The 21232-nt window shown below is 37.8% G+C and overlaps 1 protein-coding gene across 1 annotated transcript in view; it reads left to right on the forward strand.

Moving 5' to 3' along the window:
- The first annotated feature begins 2101 nt into the window (after positions 1-2101).
- LOC114025688 overlaps positions 2102-21232 on the forward strand; it is an 89118-nt gene continuing 69987 nt past the window's right edge. Inside the window, exons 1-3 of the mRNA XM_027839158.1 lie at positions 2102-2171; positions 2379-2660; positions 4589-4898. Of these exons, the coding sequence (XP_027694959.1) occupies positions 2151-2171; positions 2379-2660; positions 4589-4898 (613 nt within the window). The 5' untranslated portion in view covers positions 2102-2150. The remainder of the gene's footprint in view (positions 2172-2378; positions 2661-4588; positions 4899-21232) is intronic.

Raw genomic sequence — 21232 nt, forward strand, 5'->3', positions numbered from 1 at the left:
ATGAATTTTATTATTTTGTCAAGTTCTATAAAGAATGTCCGTGGTAATTGGATTGATATGGCATTAAAAGCATAATTAATTTTGTTAGTATTGTCATTTTTATTATATTGGCACAGACTAGTCATGAGCACTGAATATTCCTCCAGTCATTTAAGCTGTTCTTTATTTCTTTAAGGATCATTTTGTAATAGAATCTAAATAAGACTTTTGTGTACTTTGGTAGGTCAAGCCCCAGCTATTTTATACATTTTTAGTTGTTTGGAATTGGATTTCCCTTTCTATTATTACTTCTTATATTTTGTTATTGTCATATAGAAATGCTATTGATTTTTTTCAGGGTTTTTTTTATAGCATGAAACTTTGCTGAAGTTCTTGATTGTCTCAATTAATGTTTTTGCTGATTCCCTACCTTTAATTTCTTTCTCTTGTCTTATTGCTGTTGCTAGCATTTCCAGAACTACATCAAATCATAGTGGGAAGAGTAGACATCCTTGCTTCACACCAGTATTTCCTGGGAAAGGTTCTAGTGCATCCCCATTGCATACGATGCTTGCTTTTAGTCTTGGATAGATTCTTTTTTTAAAATATATACTTTAAAAAGATCCCTCTATGCCCATAATTTGTAAGGTTTTTAGCACTAAAAAAATTCTTGTACTTTTCAAAGGCTTTTTCTGTATCTATTGAGATAATAATGTGGTTTTACATGTTTTATTTTTTAATATGATTAATTATGTTGATCATTTTTCTAATGTTGAACTCTCCTGGTATAAATCCTACTTGGTCATAATGAATGATTTCTCAGATAAATTGCTGTAGTCTGTTTGACAAACAGTCTGTTTGATTACAGACAAAATTTTAAAATTTTGTTTAAAGTTTTTGAGTCAATATTCATTAAAGATATTGGTCTATAGTTTTCCTTCTATATTTGATCTTTCCTTGTTTTAGGTATTAGGACTATATTTGTCTCATAAAAAGATTCTGAGAGGATACTTTCTCAATTTTTGAGAATAATTTGTGAAGTATGAGTATAATTGGTCTTTAAAAGTTTGATAGAATTCTCCTATGAATCCATCAGGAGCAAGGTTTTCCCCCACTTTACTAGTTTCTCTACAGCTATTTCCTTTTCTCAGATTAGGTTATTTAAAATCTCTATCTAGTCTTCTGATACTGTGAACATTTTATATTTTTGAGGATATTTCTCTAATTCTTTTGTGTACTCAGTTTTGTTAGCATATAACTATATATAATGTTTTGATTCCTTTTTTATTTCATCTGGTTCTGTTGCAATTTTACCTTGTTTATTTGCTATTATATTAATTTGATTTTCTACTCTCCTATTTTTAATTTGATTAGTTAAAGGTTTATTGATTTTAGTAGTTTTTTCCAAGAACCAGATTTTACTTTTACTTACTATTTCTAAGGGGTTTTTCCTTCCAATTTATCTATTTCCCCTCTAATTTTTATTAATTCCTCTTTTGTGTTAATTTTAGGTTTGTTTATTTGTTGGTTTTCTAATTTGAAAAAAATCTACATTTAGTTCATCAATCCTCTTTTTTTCTATTTTGTTAATATATGTTTGTAAGGATATGGCCTTTCCCTTGAGGATTTCTTTAGTTGCAGCCCAGAAATCGCTGTATGTTGTTTCATTATTATCATTATTTATACATAGGTATTGTTTCTGTGATTTATTCTTTCACCCACATGTAGGAAAAATTCAATAAATGTATGTTAAATTTGTTAAAGAGGGATGAAAATTCTAAAAAAAAACCCAGCAAGATAATTACAATGTTCTGAACAAAGAGGAAAAGGAGGAGGCTTCTAAAGAAACATTTGTGACTGCACAGGGGCTGGTCTCTATGACTGACAGTACTGTAGCTCCTCAAATCTGTTAAGAAGGGCCTTCCTTTAAAGTTCTGACAACAGGATGATTGCTTGATGCTGGGCCATCTCCAGTCATCCTGATCGATATCTGGACACTGGACCCAGATGGCTCTGGAGGAGAAAGTGAGGCTGGTGACTTTACACAGCCCTCCCTCGCTTAAATCCAATTCATTTGCAAGTCATGGCATCATCTTCCTGATGTCATGGTCCTCTTCTAGAAGGAAGGACAAACCACACAAGGATGCTTGATTGACTGAATTTCACTTCGTATGATTAAGATTGAAGGGCAGGTAAGTCAGAGGGAGGGCAGTATCAAATGGGACTAATGAACACAGCATTTGTTGAGTCTTTTTTTTTTTAACTCTGTAAAAATATACCAACCTATTAAAATTACTTACTTAAGGTTATAATAAAACATTTAATTATAGCTCTAAAAAAACATAAGCATCTCTTAAAACAGTATAGATAACTATTACCAATATCTGTCTGGCCCAAAGGGACTTCCCATGCAGTTACCAGAGAAGGGGGAAGGAGCCAAGGGGAGCACAAGTCCTCTGCCCAGAAGGAGAGAGGGGAATTACAAAGTTTTCCGCTCATCTGCCTACCAGGAAGATAGAAAGAAGAAGAGGAATGGTGCTTTACTCCCAAGGAAGAGAAAGAAGAGCCTTCTCTTTCTCTGTCTAAGAGAAAGGAGAGTAAAGAGAGAAAGAGAAAGGGTGTTTAGAAAATCTGGATCATTTATGCCCTTCCCACTACTTCTAGTATGGTTAGATCATATGGTATGATCATGATTCTTATTCCTAGGATATAACCCTGTCAATTTCTGTTCTCTTGGGAATTTAAAGCAACATTGTACTTTCTGAATTCTAAGCTCTTCCAGATCTAAAAGTTGGCTGGATATGACTATTTTCTGAGGGACAAGCCTGTTTTAAATCAAGGTGGTGCTACCCTATTAAGCAACAGACAATTATCTGCTCTATCCATTCAAGAAGACTCTTTGGGGCTCACCTATTTTGACTGGAGCTAAGGGGGGTTAGCTGTAAGTATGGTTGTCACATCATTCCTATTCTAAATGGCTAGAAGGTAACTTGCTGCCATTTGATAACTGTGATGTTGTCAAGGGTGTCTAAACAGTAAAATGATGAGCTCAGATTTTAGAAGGGTATGTACAAAATATGGACAAGAGAAATACATAGATCAGGATAAATACAAAAGAGTGACATGATCTTGTAAACGTAACCCAGGGTGGCTAAAGCCTTGATAAGTTGAAGCTTCCTCCAAAAGCTCCAAATTCCCAAGACTAAAATGGACTTTTTGCCTTTGTTTGGAGCAATAAGAATAAGGAAGGGAAAGGCCTACCACTTGGGGCATATGGCATAATGTTTGTTTGCCTTTTAAAATAGCTTAGCATAATGGCTGGCACACAGTATGGTCTTAATAAATGTTAGAAAGATAATAAATGTTAGATTGATTGATTAATATAGTTTTACTTTAAAATTTACATTTCTAAATGTATCCTTTCCCTCCTAAGGAACCATTACTTAAAATGAAGACTGAAAGAAAAATCATTTACTAAACATATATTTGTGAGGAATAAAAAAAGGAGAGGGGAGTAGAAGTTCAGCAAAACTAATCAGATGAAGCAATATTAATACATGATAGAATGAAAGTGAAAATACTCAATGCCTACATGTTCTCATTTCCTTGGTCAAGAAGAATGACCTTCAATCGGGAAATCATACCAAAGACCACTATAGATCAGGAGATAGTAAGATGTCAGACAGCAACTTTAAATCAGTTCAGGTACCCAGGCCCAGATAAGTTACACATTAGAGTGCTGAAAGAACTTGCAAATGGGAATATTAGACTATTATTTGTGTCTGTTAAGGAATTATGGAGAACAAGAGAAGTACCAGAAGACAGGTAAGAGTTGAACCAGTTTTTAAAAGTTATAAAACTGGTAGATTCTAGCCACTACAGAGCAAATTACCGCAAGATTGAAATCATTTCTTGAGAAAAGCTTATTAAGGATATGATTTGTAAGCACTTAGAAAAGTAAGGAATAGATTCAATAGGATCATGGAATCTCAGAGTTAGAAAGGGCTCGAAGGTCTTCTAGTCTGTTCCAAACCTGAAGCAGTCATTAGTTTTTCAACATTCCTGATAAGTGATCATTTCACTTCTACCTGAGGACCTGCAGAGATGGGGAACTTATTGATATGACTTTCTATGGCAGCCCATTTCTTTTATAGATACATATATACATGTGTATATATGTATCCATATATTAATATATACACATATGTGTGTACACACATAGCTATTTTATATATCTACAGTATCTTTGTATCTATTTTTGTGTGTACACACATGTTTATATTTATATACACACATATATATATTTACAAATATACATATATACATACACAATATATATTTAAAATGATATTGACAATGATAAATGAAATAGTAAAATATGACTAAATATAAGATATTGTACTAGGTGCTCGGGCTATGAAGACAGCATGATGTATTGATCTTCATATGGCATGGTTTCTAGTTCTCTCATCACCCTGGCTGTCCTCTATTTGCATCTAATTTGTCAATATATATACCCTAAAATAAGCCACCAAATATTGAAACAAATTTTCCAGACATAGTTCAACCAGGGCACAGTATAACAAAGCCAAAATACTATTTGTTTTAGGTGCTAGAGGCAGTACGTATGAATTATCATCACCACCACCATGACCTCTATGGATATGATCTAGGACGAAGATCTTTGAGAGAAGCAGGAACCCTTTGGGCCGCTGACCCTGCTCCCAGCCTGACCTCTGCCTACATTGTCCCGCAGAGGATATCTATGGATATCTGTCAGGTAACTGTCTCTGCTGGTGCTTCATCCCCTGCCACTTCAGCTGCTGAAGACCTGGAAAAGAAAGTTCTCACCACCAAAGAACAAGGAGGTTCAATATCAGAAATAGATATGATCTTATCAATCAAAGAAACAGTAAAGAGTATATATTTGTACATCAGCCTTCTCTTCCTTGCATCTGGAACACTAGAACATTGCTATTTGCCTTGCCAATGAACCCCAAGAACATTTCCATTTGCTCTGCTGCTGAATCTTCCTATATGTGTTGTCTCCACCTCTTAGAATCTAAATTTCTTGGGAGTAGGGACTGTCACACTTTTCTGTTGTGTCCTGAGTGCTTAACCCAACCCAGTGCTTTGCACATGGTAAGTGCCTAATAAGTATTCATTTATTCACTCACATAGCATAAGATCATCATGGATTTTTTTTGGGGGGGGGGTGTCATGTCACAATATTGACTCATATTGACCTTTCAGTCTATTAATAACCCAGGTCTTTTTTTTTTTACCTGAATTGTTATCTAGCCACACCTCCCCCACTATGTACTACTGAAAATGATTTTTTGATCCCAATTATAGGACTGTACATTTGTCTTTAACGCATTTAATCTTTTAGATCTGGTCCATTGTTCTACTCAATTGAGATATTTTTGGATATCACTTCTTTTGACCAATGTGTTATCTATCCCATCCCAATTTATGTCATCCACAGCTTTGATATGTATGCTATTTATGTTTTTATCCACTTCTTTAATGATAAAAATATTAAATACCAGGGGGCAAAAACAGAGCCCTGTAATATTTCATAGAGACTGCTTGAATTTGAGATCCATCCATGCCTCACCATTCTTTATTCTAGTTATTCAACCAATATTGAAGTCACCTAACTATAATATCATCTAGCCAATATCTTACCATCTTGTCAATAAGGATATCATGAGAACTTCGTCAAATACCTTTCTAGAATCCAGAGATACTGAGCTAATGGCATTTCCCAGCTGTTTCACTCTAGAAACCTGTAAAAAAAAAAAAAGGAAATGAGATTTTTTTTTGCATAACTTATCTTAATCATTTCTTGCAGTGATTGCTACTTCCCTTTTCTAACTTCTCATAGACCTTTTTTTTAAAAACACATTCTTGAATTTTGTCAGGAATCAAAGTCAAGTTCATTAGCTTACAGTGTTACCACAATTTAAGAAGGCAGAACAATTGATTTGTGAGGCAGGAGGGTAGCAGCTATTGCTAGTAACCCTGATGAGGACACCAGCATTTCTCCCCATTAGATCATCTATAACATGATGTACTGGCTCTCTGAAAGAAAAAAAAAATGTATACATGACACACTATTTTTTTATTATATTAATTCAGCTCATCCATGTACAACTGGTATTTTCCAGTTGTTTAGATCTGATTTTGTATGAAAAGTGTTTTATGATTGTGTTTATTTGGTTTCTGGTTTGGTTTTGGCAGGTAGACTCCCAAGTATTTTATATTGTCTACAATTATTTTAAATGGAATTTCTCTTTGTATCTCTTGCTGCTCGGTTTTGTTGGTAAGATATAGAAATGTTGATTATTTATGTGGTTTTATTTTATTTTATTTATTTATTTTGGTGAGGCAGTCGGGGTTAAGTGACTGGCCCAGGGTCACACAGTAAGGTCAAATGTCTGAGGACGGATTTGAACTCAGGTCCTCCTGACTCCAATTCCAGAGCTCTATCCACTGTGCCACCTAGCTGCCCCCATGACACTTTTAAGTTGAACCTTCATTGTTAACATTTTCTCCATCACTTTCTTGAGCCTAGACAATCAATAAAACAATAAATTGAGTCATGATTTATAGCATTTATTGATTTTCAAGGTATAAATACTCAACGTGAAAATTTAACAGTTGGTTCTCCCAAGCCAGGCTGAGCTAGTTCTAGGATACTGCTGATAGAGTCAGTCCGTGAAAACAAAACTAAGTCAGAGTTCTTGATCAATGTTTCCTCAGTTGACTCTTACGCCATAGAACTGACGGTTCACAGCAGGGTGAATGAGAGAACCAGATGAGATCTTTTCATGGCAAAGCAGTGAAGGTTAGTGGAGTCGGGTTACCTGGGTGACTTTCCACGTATTTGTGTTTTTCTCTTCTGTTTGTGCCTGACCCTGAGAAAAATCACAGGTGGTGGGATGTACGGCAATTGGTTGAAGATTACATCATATACATATATACCAAAGTACTTCACAGCGATGATGCTGAGTTACAAGGTCATTCATAGCTATGTTCTTGGCAACAACCACCCAGTCCTGGGCTGAAAATAATTTTGCTTGGTGTAGGAGAAGAAGCAAAAACAGAACTGCTCCCCCCCTTCTATTCTAATTATCCCATCCGTCCCAACAAATGGTCTTATTCTTTCTTTAATCTTTTTTTTACCCTAAATACCTTAAAAATATCTTTTTTAAAAAGTTATCCTTAGCATTCATTGCAAACCTTAGATTTTGTTCTACATTTTAGCTTTCCATGCAGAATGGTACCAGTTACTTGTCCTTGTACTTAAATCAATTACTTGTACTTGCTTCTATATATTCTATATTTTGTACTATGTATCATATATATATGTAAACATACACACATATTTATATATGCATACATATATCTACATATACACATATATACAATTGTATACACGCATATACACAAACATATATATGTTTTGGACTAGTGGATATATTTTGAAGTACTGGATGAATGATATATATTATATATATATCATTCATCCACTACTCCAAAATCTGAGTGGATGTACCTTGTACAGCCACATTTTCCTCTTGAAACAGTTCTTTTCTTCCTCACTGGAATAATTTATGTTGGTAAAAAAACTTATTCCAAACTAACTTTATTTTCTGTCTCAGTAGGCTTACCAAGCTGTAAGATTGGGGGAATCCTATAGGTGTAGTGTTTCATTTTAACCAGTCTTTCATGATATACTGAAAAATATCTATTTAGGGCTTTAAGGTTGGCAAATGTGTACATGTATGTGAGTGTGTGCATATATGTATGTATATACACACATGTATACCCACACGTGTATATGCATACACATACAACTCATACTATACAAATATATACATTCATGAATATAACATCAATTGTGTTATCATTTTTATTTCACAGAGGAGGAAATAGGCTCAGAGAAGGAAAGCAATTTATACATGGTCACCTAACTATTAAGTGTCAGAGTTGAAATTCAAACTTGGGTTTCTTGATTTCAGGTCCAGTGCTTTTTCTGCTATACCTTGTTGCTCCACTATATTTTTAGGCAAGACAGAGAATGCTACACTAGATGATAGTGGAATAAATTGCATTTATAGATAATGGAGCAACCATATTGATAGGATATTGATGTCAACAGGAATGGAAGTCTCTAATGGTATGCCACAGGCCTTTGTTCTTGGTGCTATCCAATATTCTTATTAATGTCTTGGATGAAGATAAAAGTACATATAATAACTTGCCTCGTCTTTGCTCCCATATTCCTACAGTGAGAGAATTAACAAAGGGACCCTAGGACATATTTACTCCAACCCCTGCTGCAACACGATATCCTAATAATCAACCATCCAACCTCTTCTTAAAGACCTCCAGCAATGGGGAACTCACTACCCCACAAGGGAGCCCATTCCACTAAAAGTTTGTCATTACATTGATCTGAAATCTACCTCCCTGTAGTTTTCACACTCTGGTCCAAATTCTCTCCTTAGGGACCAATCCTAAGAGATTCACAGAATGTTAGAGCTAGGAGGACCCTTAGGAATGATTTAGTCCAACCTTATCATTTTGTAGATGAGAAAGCTGAGGCCTAGAAAGTGGAAGTGATTTGTTCAAGGTCACACAGTCAGTAAATGCCAAAGCTAGAATTTGAATGATGTTGGGACCCCAAATCCAGGATCTTTTTACTATACTATGAAGAAGTCTAACCAAATATTTGAAGACAATTAATTGTGCTTCTGTTTTATGTGCAAAGGACTATGCCTCTGAGCATAATTCTCCAAACGTATGCCTCTCTTTAGCCTGGACTGCTAATCTTTGTTTTCTGATAATGCAGCTCCACAACTCTGGATTATTTTTGTTGCTTTTTGAAACTGCTACAGTTCTCTAGATTTCTTTCTTTAGGTACAGTCCAAAACTGAGTTTAGGATTCCAAAGGTATAAAGACAATAATTTTTTCTAATGAAGATAGTATGATTTTAAAAAAATATTCAGCATCCTTGAAAATGACCCATTTTAAAGCTGGCCATTTGGTCACAAGAAGTATCCTATGATGACTCCCAGGTCCTTTTTCTGGGTGGTAACTGAGAGCTCAAATTCCATCACCTTGTAAACACAGTTTGGATTATATTTCCACAAGTGTATTACTTTGCACTTACCCACAGTGAAACTCATCTGTCACATTGCTGCTCACACACAACCTTGCAAGCTCTTCTTGTAATTTATCTCTATTAGCTTGTCATAGAATGTTCATTTTGGAAGCCAAAGCCCAGAGGCGAATGACTTGTCTAGGTTACATAGCTAGTTAGAACCAAAACTAGTGCCCAAGTCTCCTGGTCCCCAATTCAGTATTTTCTGCTGCCTTCCTGGAAATATCTAAGCATTAAACTTGGAGATTATATTATGCATTTCCTCTTATAAACATGTGACATGAGATTGGTCCCCAACCCTGGTACGTCTAGAAAAATAGGTACGCTTTGCCATAAATCACTCTCTAATCCCATGGAGACAATTTGTTTCAATAACCTTTGCTTTCATGATAAATATAATTTAACTTACTGTTTTATTTTTATTAAAAGAAGAAAGTCAGAGACATCATTATAGTTGCTTAGAACTTTATTTCTAGCTGAATATTTGGACCAGAAAAACAACAGCTTTACTTTTGGCTGTGAACATTTAATGCTTCCACGTTGGCAGCCAAGAAGTAAGCTGTTAGCCCTCCTCCTCTCTTGCACAGCTTTTCCTCCTCAAGCTGAGCTAAATCTGTCCTTCACAAGGAGGAAGAGCAGTCAGAATCTTAGAGATCTGTGTTTTTCTTCATAGGAAAGTTTCCAAGAATTACCTCTATGTTTTACGATGAACCTTTGTGTGATGTCATTAGAACTGAAGCCCTCCTCTCCCCTGCTGAAAGCTTCAGAGATGCAGGTTTTTCTTTTTACTTCTAAAACGATTTCTATGGTGCTCATTTATTCTAGTTTTTGATCCATTTTTGTTCATTGGGAGGTTGTTGTTTTTTTTGTTTTGTTTTTTTTTTGCTAGTAGAAAGATCAGAATGTATATGACTTGTGTGAAACATAGAGTAAAATCATCAAATCATTCCATCCACGAGGGCACCAAGGCCTATCCATCATGGGAAACTTACCATCTGCCCTACTGTGTTTATATACCTCAGCTACCTGTATTTCCCACATTTTCTACCTCTTATTCTTGCTAAGGGAACAGTGATCAATCAGTTCATTGTTCTTGGAAAGGATGTGACATTCATCTGTCTTGTGACCCCCACTTACAATCCCAGTGATTCTCTTAGACCATAGCTCCTTTCCCTGGTCCCCATTCCCCTATATATGTTGTATCCCCCATTAGAGTGTAAGTTCCTTGAAGGCAGGGACTATTTCACTTTTGTTTTCGTAAACCTAGTGCCCACCACAGTACCTAGAACATAGTAGGCACTTAATAATTTCTATTCTTTCATTCAGGCTGTTTGCAAGTTCAACACAAGGAAAATACTTCCTAGCAGCTATCTAAAAATACAATGGATTACTTTGGTGGTAGTGAGTTCCCCATCACTGGAGGTACTTAAGTAGAGTCTGAATAACTATATGTCAGGGGTCTAGTATTTGATAGAATCATGAATCCAGAGCTGGGAGAGACCTTTGGAGGTTACATCATCCAATTCCTTAATTTTATGGATGAAGAAACTGAGGCTAAGACAAGTTAAATGACTTGGCCAAGGTCACATACATAGTACGTAGCAGATCTGGTATTTAACTTAGGTTCTATGTTATTTCCACTGCACCATACTCTGGATTGGGAATTGGAGGAGATGACCTCTGAGGTCTGTATGATTCTTTGATCACTTCATGCCAAAATAATTGTGGACATTTTCATGGAAGATGTGATATTTTTAGACTTTGAATGATGTGAACATCTCAACATGTGGAGATGGGAGAAAGGATTTCTCACCTGGAAGGAACAGTGTGAAAAAAGGCATGAAAGTGGAACAGTTCAAATTGCTTATAGAGTTTAGAAAATATGATCATTTGCCTGGACCATAGGGCATATGTAATGGAGTAATGGAAAAATAAAGTGAGGAAGGTACATAAAGCAGCTGTGCGGGGGAGAGGCCTGAATGACCAGATAATGAATTTGGACTTAATTCAATAGGCAATGAAATCACCATTGAAAGTTTTTGACTAGGGGAGTAACATGGTAAGAACTGTATATTAAGCAAATTAATCAGCAAAGTGCTTGACCTGTAAAAGGTACTTAACAAATGTTTATTGATTGATCTGGTAGCTTTGTAAAGAATGGCCTGAAAGGTAGAGATACTGAAGCTAGGGGAGGTCAGGTAAGATTTTTTTTTAATAGTCCAAGGGAAAAGTGGTCATGAAAAAGAGGAATAGATGCAATGCTATTCTATATTATTAGCTCTTTGTCCCTCCTCCCCCTCCCCCTCTCTCTCCCCCTTCACCACCAACTTCACTTATCTCACATTTATAACCAATCTCTTCCCTATTCAGGGTGCTGAATGTTGGTACCTGGTGGATTACCCGTATTATACAACCCACTCTCTTTGGTTCACATTGATTCTAACTTGGCATGATTTCATTTATAGAATTTTGGGTATGACTTTTTGAGGTTGTCTATATTTCTCACTTAAATTGAATTGTTGGTCACAGAGAATTTGTTGGTTTTTTTTTTTTTCCTCCTTTCTACTTTTCTAAGACTGGCACACGTACAGAATGCATTAGTGTGCTTGGCTGATAGAGACTCCCCCTGTGGAAGAGTCTGGGGAACATGCTTATGGGAGAGTTGTGATGAAATATAATGGAACTGCATAGGACAGATGGTGGAGCATGTGTAGACATTCTGTAACATGGTTAGGAGAAGACTTTTCAGTTGGCTGTGTAGTCAGAACTCAGGGTGCCTTTAAAAGGCACTAGAAAGCAGAGCCTCGACCATCTTGTTGGCTATTCTTTCCTGGTGGAGCTCTGCTCTTGGCTTGACCTCTTTACTGATGGTATCCAAGGAGAGACAATACTGCAAGTGTAAAGGCCTTGGACCTTCTCCCCTTTGAGGACAATATGTGGCCTCATGAAAACAGGCCTCTGTCTTTTGCCTTGACATTTGCTTTTTCATGAAGGAAATTGATCTGACTGCTCCAACCTTATGAGTTTTGACAGGTCAGGAGAGCAAACCTCCAGGAATCATCTATGCTCTAGGATGCTGAGAGTCTGAATCCATGCTGGGTTTTGTAGCTAGCCTAGCACTGATTGCTCCAAAGAGCAAGGAGTGACTTTTGGGAAATAACCTAGTGCTAACTAAGATGAGGATTTATCTAGTAGTGGTGCTACTGGATGCTGGTGTCACCAATACTATGTAGAAACTGTGCTACATTTTAGCCCACTTTTTGCAGAGACCAAGGTAACAGTGTGCCCCTTCAGGTGTTGGGGAGAAATATCTGTATTTTTGTTACTGCTGTATGTTCAAAGTAAATACCCCTTTGTAAAAACTCATTGATATTAAGAGGTTAAATAGAACTGTGGTGCTATAATTCACTGACAATAACAGGGGCAATGACTTCAGCCAGTAGAATTAGAGAATCCCCAATTCTTCAGGATATCCCAGGGAAGATGTAGCAGACCTAGCTCTTGAACAGTGAACCCACATAATATTTGATATATTAATCAAAAGAGAAAAACACAGCTAAAATAAATTATATAAATACAGAGCTCGACTTGTATTTTATTCTTCACCTATATGAATATCTATCTGTATGAATATTCTATTTGTATAGAAACTAAATGAATAAATTATTTCTAAGGAGCTACTAACAGGAAGGACGTAATAAATGTTGACCCAATTTAATATCCCCAAAGGAGATAATAAAAAATAAACAACCCTAGATTTTTCTAGTTTAACTATTTTTTTAAAAAAAGGACTTTCTTATGAAGTTCACATAAATACTTAGAAAATATATCTTTTTTTTTCCACCTTACTTTAGCATTTTGCATTTGTATAATATCATTCATCATTAGGAAATGTATAGAGGCACATTTCGATTTGACATAAGGAAGAACTTACTAAGTATCAGAATTACCTCAAAGTGAAATGTGTGATCGAGAAGTGGTGGGTTCTCTATCACTGGTGGTCCTCACATGGTAGCTGGATGGGTGGTAGATGATGTATAGGAGGTATTTGTTCTGGCATCCCTGTTCTCCAAGTTGTTAATGTTCTCTCTTTTCTCAAATTACCTTGCATTTGCTTATTTGTACACATTATATTCCCTAAGGAGAATGTAAGCTCTTTGACAGCACAGCCTTCCATAAAAAAAAAAAATCTTGGTATCTTTAGAACTCAGTCCAAAGCTTTATGTATTATTATTTTTTTCTCAGTCCAAGCATGTGTTTTCATCAGCATAGGCAAATCCCAGTATGGAAACCGCCTCCATTGACACAGGTCAACAAATCTGTAATGTATAGTTTTAGATAGTTACTTTGGAGTACCGGGAGGTTAAAAGGCTGGCTCATGATCATACGGCTAATATATGTCAGAGGCAGGATTTGAACAGACGTCCTCCTGACTCCAAGGCTAGCTTTTTACCCATTATATTGCCTCTCACTTTACATATCATAGGCACTTACTATATGTTTTTTGGATTGAAATATAGCCAGGGCTCCCGAAAGTGTGGATTACCCCAAAAAGCTATTCTAGATTCAAAACATACTAAGGGTCAGTGTCACATGAGAACTCACCAATATTTGACTAGACTAATCAGTGGACATTGTTCCAAAGCATATGACATTTAATTAAGTAGCATAGCAAAATACTGTGGTCTCACCTCTAGCAAGTATTGGTGTGAAGCTGTAAACCCAGGTATTCTAAGCTTCAAGTTATGGATCACTATTAATTTAGGTTCTGTTCTGTGGCATAAAATTTCCCCATTCACACAGGGGTACAGTGTCCCCCAGGTTATCACGCCACCAGTAGATTAGGGAACACATGGAGAATATACATCAGGGGGCCCATAAAGGGAATACACATGACCAGCACAACTCCTACTCCTGGGTCATTGATCTGAATAGGACACCTCTCTGCTTATAGCTATGCTGTTTTCTTTTCTGCAGAGCTGCCAATGTCTTTGGGTGATGTCATCAGGCTGTGATCTGTTTTCTTCACTGAGGAAGGGGGGTGTCTCTGCTAAGCTCTACTTTTCTGGCATCTCCACTGAGTTGCTTTTTGCTAATGCCTCAACCAACATCTGTTGCCATATGCTGATCTTCAGCTGCTGTATAACCTCTTTAGATTATAATCACAAGTGCTATTTCAGTTCTTTGTGATTCAGATCCAGGGCACAGCCAGCCAGAGAAGTTTTCAGTCATTAAATTTGTCTTTTGACAAATTTTGTCATTTTTTTGAAGCTTCTCAGATATTGTCAGCTTAAGCTTTTATTTGAGTTATGGTCAGAAAATCTCATTTCACACCCACCATATCTCTTTATGTCCAGCCAGGATCCCTTGGAATCATCCTGGGAGCAAGACTGAAAGGATCTGGGATGACCTGTGACAAGGAGCTTCCTTTCCTATCCTACTCATGCTCTATAGCAAATCACCTTGTAAAAAAGGTTTAAAGGGGTCTGAGGAAGCTGGTGAATTTAATGACCTTTATCCTACTTTTCTCCAGCAACCAAATCACACTAGGCCCCGCAGACGTGTAAAATCAAGACTCAATGGTTCCCTATAAGACTCAGTTTCTGTTACTCTGTGGAAGGTCTAAAGGGCTGAGTCTAAAGTTTGATGTAATCTATCTATGGAAAGGGATTGCTTCATTTTATTATGAAATGCAGCCACAGCTAATGTAGCAGGTGTTCAGCCGAGGACTGTGATACTTCTCCACTAATCTGGTGCCAAGAGAAAATACCTCAGGTTGAAAGGATGAGGGGGAACTGAGGTCGCAGAATGACTCCTTCCAGTTGGAGTGTGGCTCACATGACAGAAAGGGCTCTGGGTTACTTAAATTACCACAAGTCACGAGGTGCCAAGATCTCTCTTTGACATGTCATGTGAAAGAGGCCTGCCCTGGCAATATAGATCTTCTACCTGACACATCCCCCAGAGGAAGTAAGGGCATAGCATGCCTGCCATTGTATCTCATCTCTCTTACCCTGAATCACCCAGGATTTTCCTCTGAGGTTTCCCATCTGGATGGCCTCCGGGTGCTGAAAGGCATTTGGATACTGGCCACAGGCCACAGAACCCAGGGAGATGTGTGGAAATAACTTGTAACCTAGATAAGGATTCTACCTTTAGGAGAAAAGTAGTCTGGCTCTCCTTCTTCTCCTCAGGGTTATCTAAGTCCTGGGACTTTTGGTTGTTCAGTTGTGACCCCATTTGGGGTTTTCTTGGCAAAGATACAGGAGTGGTTTAGCCATTTCCTCGTCTAGCTCGTTCTACAGATGAGGAAACTGAGGCAAATGAGATTAAGGAACTTAGGGTCACACAGTTACTAAGTGTCTGAGGTCAGATTTGAACTCAGGTCTTCCTGACATGAGGCCTAGCACTCTATCCGCTGTGCCACTTAGCTGCCCTGATACTTAGGTAAAGGTTAAAAAAATGACCAAATGTTGGGAATAACTCTCCATAAATGCTTCCTCTGGGGTTTGCTATTGAGGCCAAGGCCATGAGTTCACTTGTTCTGTTTGGCCCTTTAGGGATTACAAAGGACTTTACACATGTTATCTCCTTTGAGACTCATGATAAACCCATGTCGTAGGTAACACAGATATTATTATCCCCCTTTTACAGAGAAGGAAATAGGGCTCAGGGACAGGAAGTGACTTAGCCATGGTTTCACCTCTAGAAAGTATTAGAGTGAGGCTTTAAACCCAAGTATTCCAGGCTCCAAGTCATGGATTCACTCTTAATTTAAGTTCTGTTCTGTGGCAGAACCATAGCCTACGTATACCTCAAACCTGTCTATAGCCAAGGGAAAGTGGATAAAGAGAGTAAACAATCTTGTCAATGTAAATCTATTAGAAAAACAATTTGTTTGCCCTACTCAGTGTGGATAATAGCAGTTACGATACCTCACAGTCGTATTCTTATCCAATATGCTTGTAAGTGTAAGTATCAATATTCCTATTTTAGAGATAGCCAACTGATGCTCAGAAAATTTAAGTAATTTGAACAAGGTTACTGGCTAGTAATTGGCCAGAGTCAGGACTTGAACCCAAGTCCAATGATCTTTCCCTCATACCCATATTGGAGTTGAATGATAATCCCACTAAAGCTGAAAAGGGCCTTTGGGGCTATCTAATCCAATCCCCTCATTTTACAGATGAGGAAAGAAATGGAGCCAGGAATTCAAGAGCCAGGATTGAAAGCCAGGTTGTCTCACACCAAATCCAGTATTCTTTTTGTTTTGTTTTGGCTAGGCAATGAGGTTACGTGACTTGGCCAGGGTCACACAGCTAGTAAGTGTTATGTGTCCGAGGTCAGATTTGAACTCAGGTCCTCCTGACTCCAGTGTTGGTGCTCTATCCACTGCGCCATCTAGCTGCCCCTCCAGTATTCTTTTTAGTGAACCTTGTTTCATCCTGGCTAGCACATGGCTGTTATTTGTATAACTCTGCAAAGCTTGCAAAACACTTTTCTCACAACAACCTTGTGGTATATGCATTGCAAACATTATTATTACTGTTTTACAGGTAAGGATACTGAGGCTCAGTGAATTTAGAGTACTTTCCCAAGGTCATACCACTAATGAATATCAGAACTGGGATGAAAAATTTAGGTTTTTCCCTGAGTCTCAGCTCAGTGCCCTTTTTATTGTACCGCACCGTCTTTTATATGTGATAATTATCTATAACCCTGCTTCATTCTCATAGCATTTTGTTTCTTGTGACCTAAATTATCAAGCTATTTACCTCAATTCTTCACTTAGTTTTGACTGGAAGGAGAGTACCTGAAATGAAACTACATCCTAAAAAGAGTGCTTAGCAACTGGAATCTGATACTTATTCTTTTGTTTCATCCCTCTAGTTTAAGATCTAAACACAACTGGTCAGTTTCTCCTCTTTCCTTCATAAAGTTTTCAAGCACTATGCATGCTGAACTATTAGGTGCCCAGAAAAAGACAAAGATTAATATGACATTATCCTTTACCTCAAGGGCCTTAAATCTAGTAGGGAAAAGTAAAATCTATACACAAATAAATATACAAAAGATACTGTGGCTTGGCTCCCCCAACTCATGGGTGCACATGAACTGGGTTTGATCCTGGGGTAGGGGAGGAAGGTAGATCACTCTGTTCCAATATTCCTTAAGCCAGAGTTTACTCTAGGAAAATTACCAAAGATAGCTCATATCTAGGTCTTCACAAATGTAGCTAACAGGTTCCTACATCCTATACAAGAACTCAAGATAACAATGTTATCAGAAACATGACACCTTTTCTTTTGCCCCATAGAAGCTGTGTAAGATGCAAAGAACTCACAGAATCCTGTGAGCAAACACAGGTCTCCTTTAGAGGGTTCCATTTTTTATATTCCACAGAGGTTCTTTGAGGACATCAACTCCCTCAGAAAGAAAATATATTTTGGGACCGTTGGGACAGGCGCTGTTCTCATTAGACTAGTGTTGTCCAATAACTCACATATTATTTGACAGTAAGGTCAAGGTCTTTTGCCCTACATGTTATGAAATTAGTAGCTTAGCCACTACAATTGCAAGGTTCGCACGGGTGATCCTTTCCTCTCTTCAGGAAGTATATTTGTTAGAAAATTCTTTTTATGGAAAGATCAGAACTTTGGATCTTCAAACTTGGGGCTGTTCATAAGCCAAAACCAAAGGCTGGCAGCTATCTCAGAAATCTCCTTTCTCTGGCATTTTAATGCTAGATTCCAGGATTATGCTGAATAGGAAATCTCTTCCCTTCTGCCCTCTCCAACCAGGAAGCTGGAGCTCAGGAGTACTGTTATTCCCTCTACTCCGAGGCTCAATGACTGGTAAGTCTGGAATTACCATGTGATGAGAAGCCCCAGACATGCTAGTCCTTTCACTTATAGCTCACTTGCCACTCTGCTCTACCTCCACACCTACATCAAGCTGAAATCAGCCTTCTACCTATTAGCACTAGTCCCCATCTGTAGCCAAGGAGAACATAACTAAACCTTCTTCCGTATGACAGCGCTCTGAATACTTGAATTCAGCTGTTGTGTCCTTTAATCTTTTCCTTTCTAGGCTAAAGATGCCCATCCTTCAACCAATTCTCATTTGACATAGTCAAGAGTATTTTATTTTTCCTCCTCTTTTATCATTTTGGTTTTCCTCTTGTGGTCACCCTCTAGCTTGCCAAGGTCCTCCTGAAAACGTGCCTTGCAGAACTGAACACACCATGTCAGATGTGATCTGATTAGACCAGAGTATGGCAAAACCATCATCTTCCAGGTAAGGGACACTTTGCTTCTCTTAACTCAGCCTAAACTTTTAAAAAATTATCATATCTAATGTATGTAGGGCTTTAATTCTGTTAAAACACTCAAATCTTTTTTTCAGACAAACTACCTTCTAGCCAAGCCTCCCCTATTTCATACTTCAAGTGTAAGACCTTAGAGGGAGAAGGGAAGAGAATAAGCATTTATGTAGCACTTACTAGGTATCAAGCATTGTGTTAAGTGCTTTATAAGTTATCCCCATTTTATAGCAGAGGAAATAGAGACAAACAAGGTTAAGTGACTTGCCAAGATAACACAGCTAATTAAATGTCTGAGGTCAGATTTGAATTCTGGTTTTCCTGACTCCAGACCCAGTGCTCTACCACTAGCTGCTTCTACCTTACATTTATCCCTATTAAATTTTCTAATTCAGTTCAGCTCAGTTGGTTTTCAGTCATGTCTGATTCTCTGTGACCCCATTTGGGGTTATCTTGGCAAAGATATTGCAGTGGTTTGCCATTTCCTTCTCCAGTTCATTTTGCAGATAAGAAAACTGAGGCAAACAGGGTTAAATGACTTGCTCAGGGTCACACAATATCTGAGGCCAGATTTGAATCAGGCCTTCCTGACTCCAGGCCCAGCACTCTGTTCATTGAACCACCTAGCTACCCCCTAATTTTTTAAAATTAGATTTGACCAAATGTTCTAGCCAGTCAAGATCTTTGTGCATCCTGATTCTGTTATTTGGTACATTAGCTACTTCTCATAGTTTTGTACTATGTGCCATAAATAAGCACGCTATCTTTGCCTTTTTTCCAGGTCATTAAGAAGTAGGCATTTGTATTTGATCTCACAGGCAATAGGAATTCCCTGAAAGTATTTGAGGAGGAAATCCACATGGTCAGATTTTTTTTTATTAGAAAAAATCAATCTGTCAGTTGTGTGAAGGATGGACTGGAGAGGGGAGCCAGGGAGACCAGACTTTCAGAGCTAATCTGATTCCGGGCATCAAAATGGGAGAAGGACATTCCAATACGAAGGGGAATGCTTTCAAACTTCTATTATTCCCATCCACAATCCCAAAAAGCCATTAAAGGGTTCGGTGAATGGAGCGTTAGACCTGGAATCAGGAGGACCAGAGGTCAAATCCAGCCTCAGACACATACTAGCTGTGTGACCCTTGGCAAATCACTCATTCTCAGTTTCCTGAGGTCTGCCTCAGTTGCCTTATCTCTAAAATAGAGATAATAATAACATCTACCTCCCAGGTTTGTTGTGATGGTAAAATGAGGTATTTGTAAAGTGGTTTGCAAACCTTAACACACATATAAATGCTAACTATTATTATTGTTCCTATTATCGTTGTTAATGTCTGTCTACTCATTCCTTCTTAATGAAGAATGAACATTTTAATGTATATCTGGAACTTGGGGTACAAGAATAGCTGATATTTTGCAATGTTCCAGTTGATCCAATACTTCCCCATACTCCCCAGCAATAAAGGCTGTATAGATAATAATTTAGCATGAATCAGGAAAATGCAAGTCTGCTGGATGTAGTCAAACCTCTTGTCACCCAGCATCCAGAGCACCTGGAGCCACAAAGGGGTAAGACTAGAACGTGATGGGACTGACCTTTGGTTGGGTGTTAATGATTCAGTCTGGTTGCTTTGTAGCCATAGCTTGTATTTTCCAAAAGGGACATTTTTAGTCAACTTTCTCCTAGATTCACGATGAATAATAAACTATGTCATCCATCTTTGCATTATGCACGCACATCAAATTTAGGTATAAAATGAGTCTGCACCAGAGATGGGGCTGTATTCCCATCCTGTCATGCTGCCCCTGGACACATTTACGATAAGAGTGCTCCAGGGTGGTTAATAAACAATCAGATTCCACTAATAAAGACCTTACAATGTCCTCCTGAAGCCGTTTGGTGTTACAGCCTCCATGTCCTCTTTTCTGAAAGTCCGCTTAAATATGTTTCAGAAGAGACTTGAAGAAAATTAGAGTCAGAACAGACTGAAAACAAGTCAAATCCAGTGTGTCCTGATTTTACAGATAAAGAAACTGGAGCTTAAAAGATTAGGGAAATGACCTGCCCAAGATTGCAACACCTTCATTTATTATGGAATTGGTTCCTCTAGTATAGGGTCATAGATTTAGAGTTGGAGGGGACCTTATAAGTCCAATCCCCTCATTTTACTGATGAGGAAACTGAGGCCTGCAAAGGCAAATTAAATGACCTGCCTAAGATTATGCAATGCCTTCATACATTACAGAATTGGTTCCTCTGGTCATAGCTTTAGAGTTGGAGGAAACCTTTTAAGTTGTCTAGTCCAATCCCCTCATTTTACTGATGAGGAATCTGAGGCCCAGGCAGGTTGTGATTTGCTCAAGGTTACATAGGTAAGAAACAGGCAGTACTGTTACTCATACCATGTTGTTACTTGTTTCTATACCATACTGCCTCCCAATATGTCTATATAGGATGTACCTCCTGACCCCCTCCAAGTCTGGCTTGGATAAAATTTGAGGAAGGCATTGAATTTCTTAGTCCCTTAGTCCCACAGATGCCATTTAAACATTCCTAACAGCTACAAAATCAGTAATAACTTCTTTCCTCAAAGCCCCTGTACCCATCTGCAAGGGAAAAGTGGGGTAGATTGCCCTACTCCAACTTATACACTCTGATATCTTAGATATGGTGATCTCACTGGAGATGTCCTTCAGGAATTGGGGTAGGGGAGCAACACAGTCTATTAAGTGGATAGAGCACCAAGACTTAGAG

The sequence above is a fragment of the Vombatus ursinus genome, unplaced genomic scaffold (genome assembly GCF_900497805.2).
Source record: "Vombatus ursinus unplaced genomic scaffold, bare-nosed wombat genome assembly UNPS02014832.1, whole genome shotgun sequence".
Lineage (NCBI taxonomy): Eukaryota > Metazoa > Chordata > Mammalia > Diprotodontia > Vombatidae > Vombatus > Vombatus ursinus.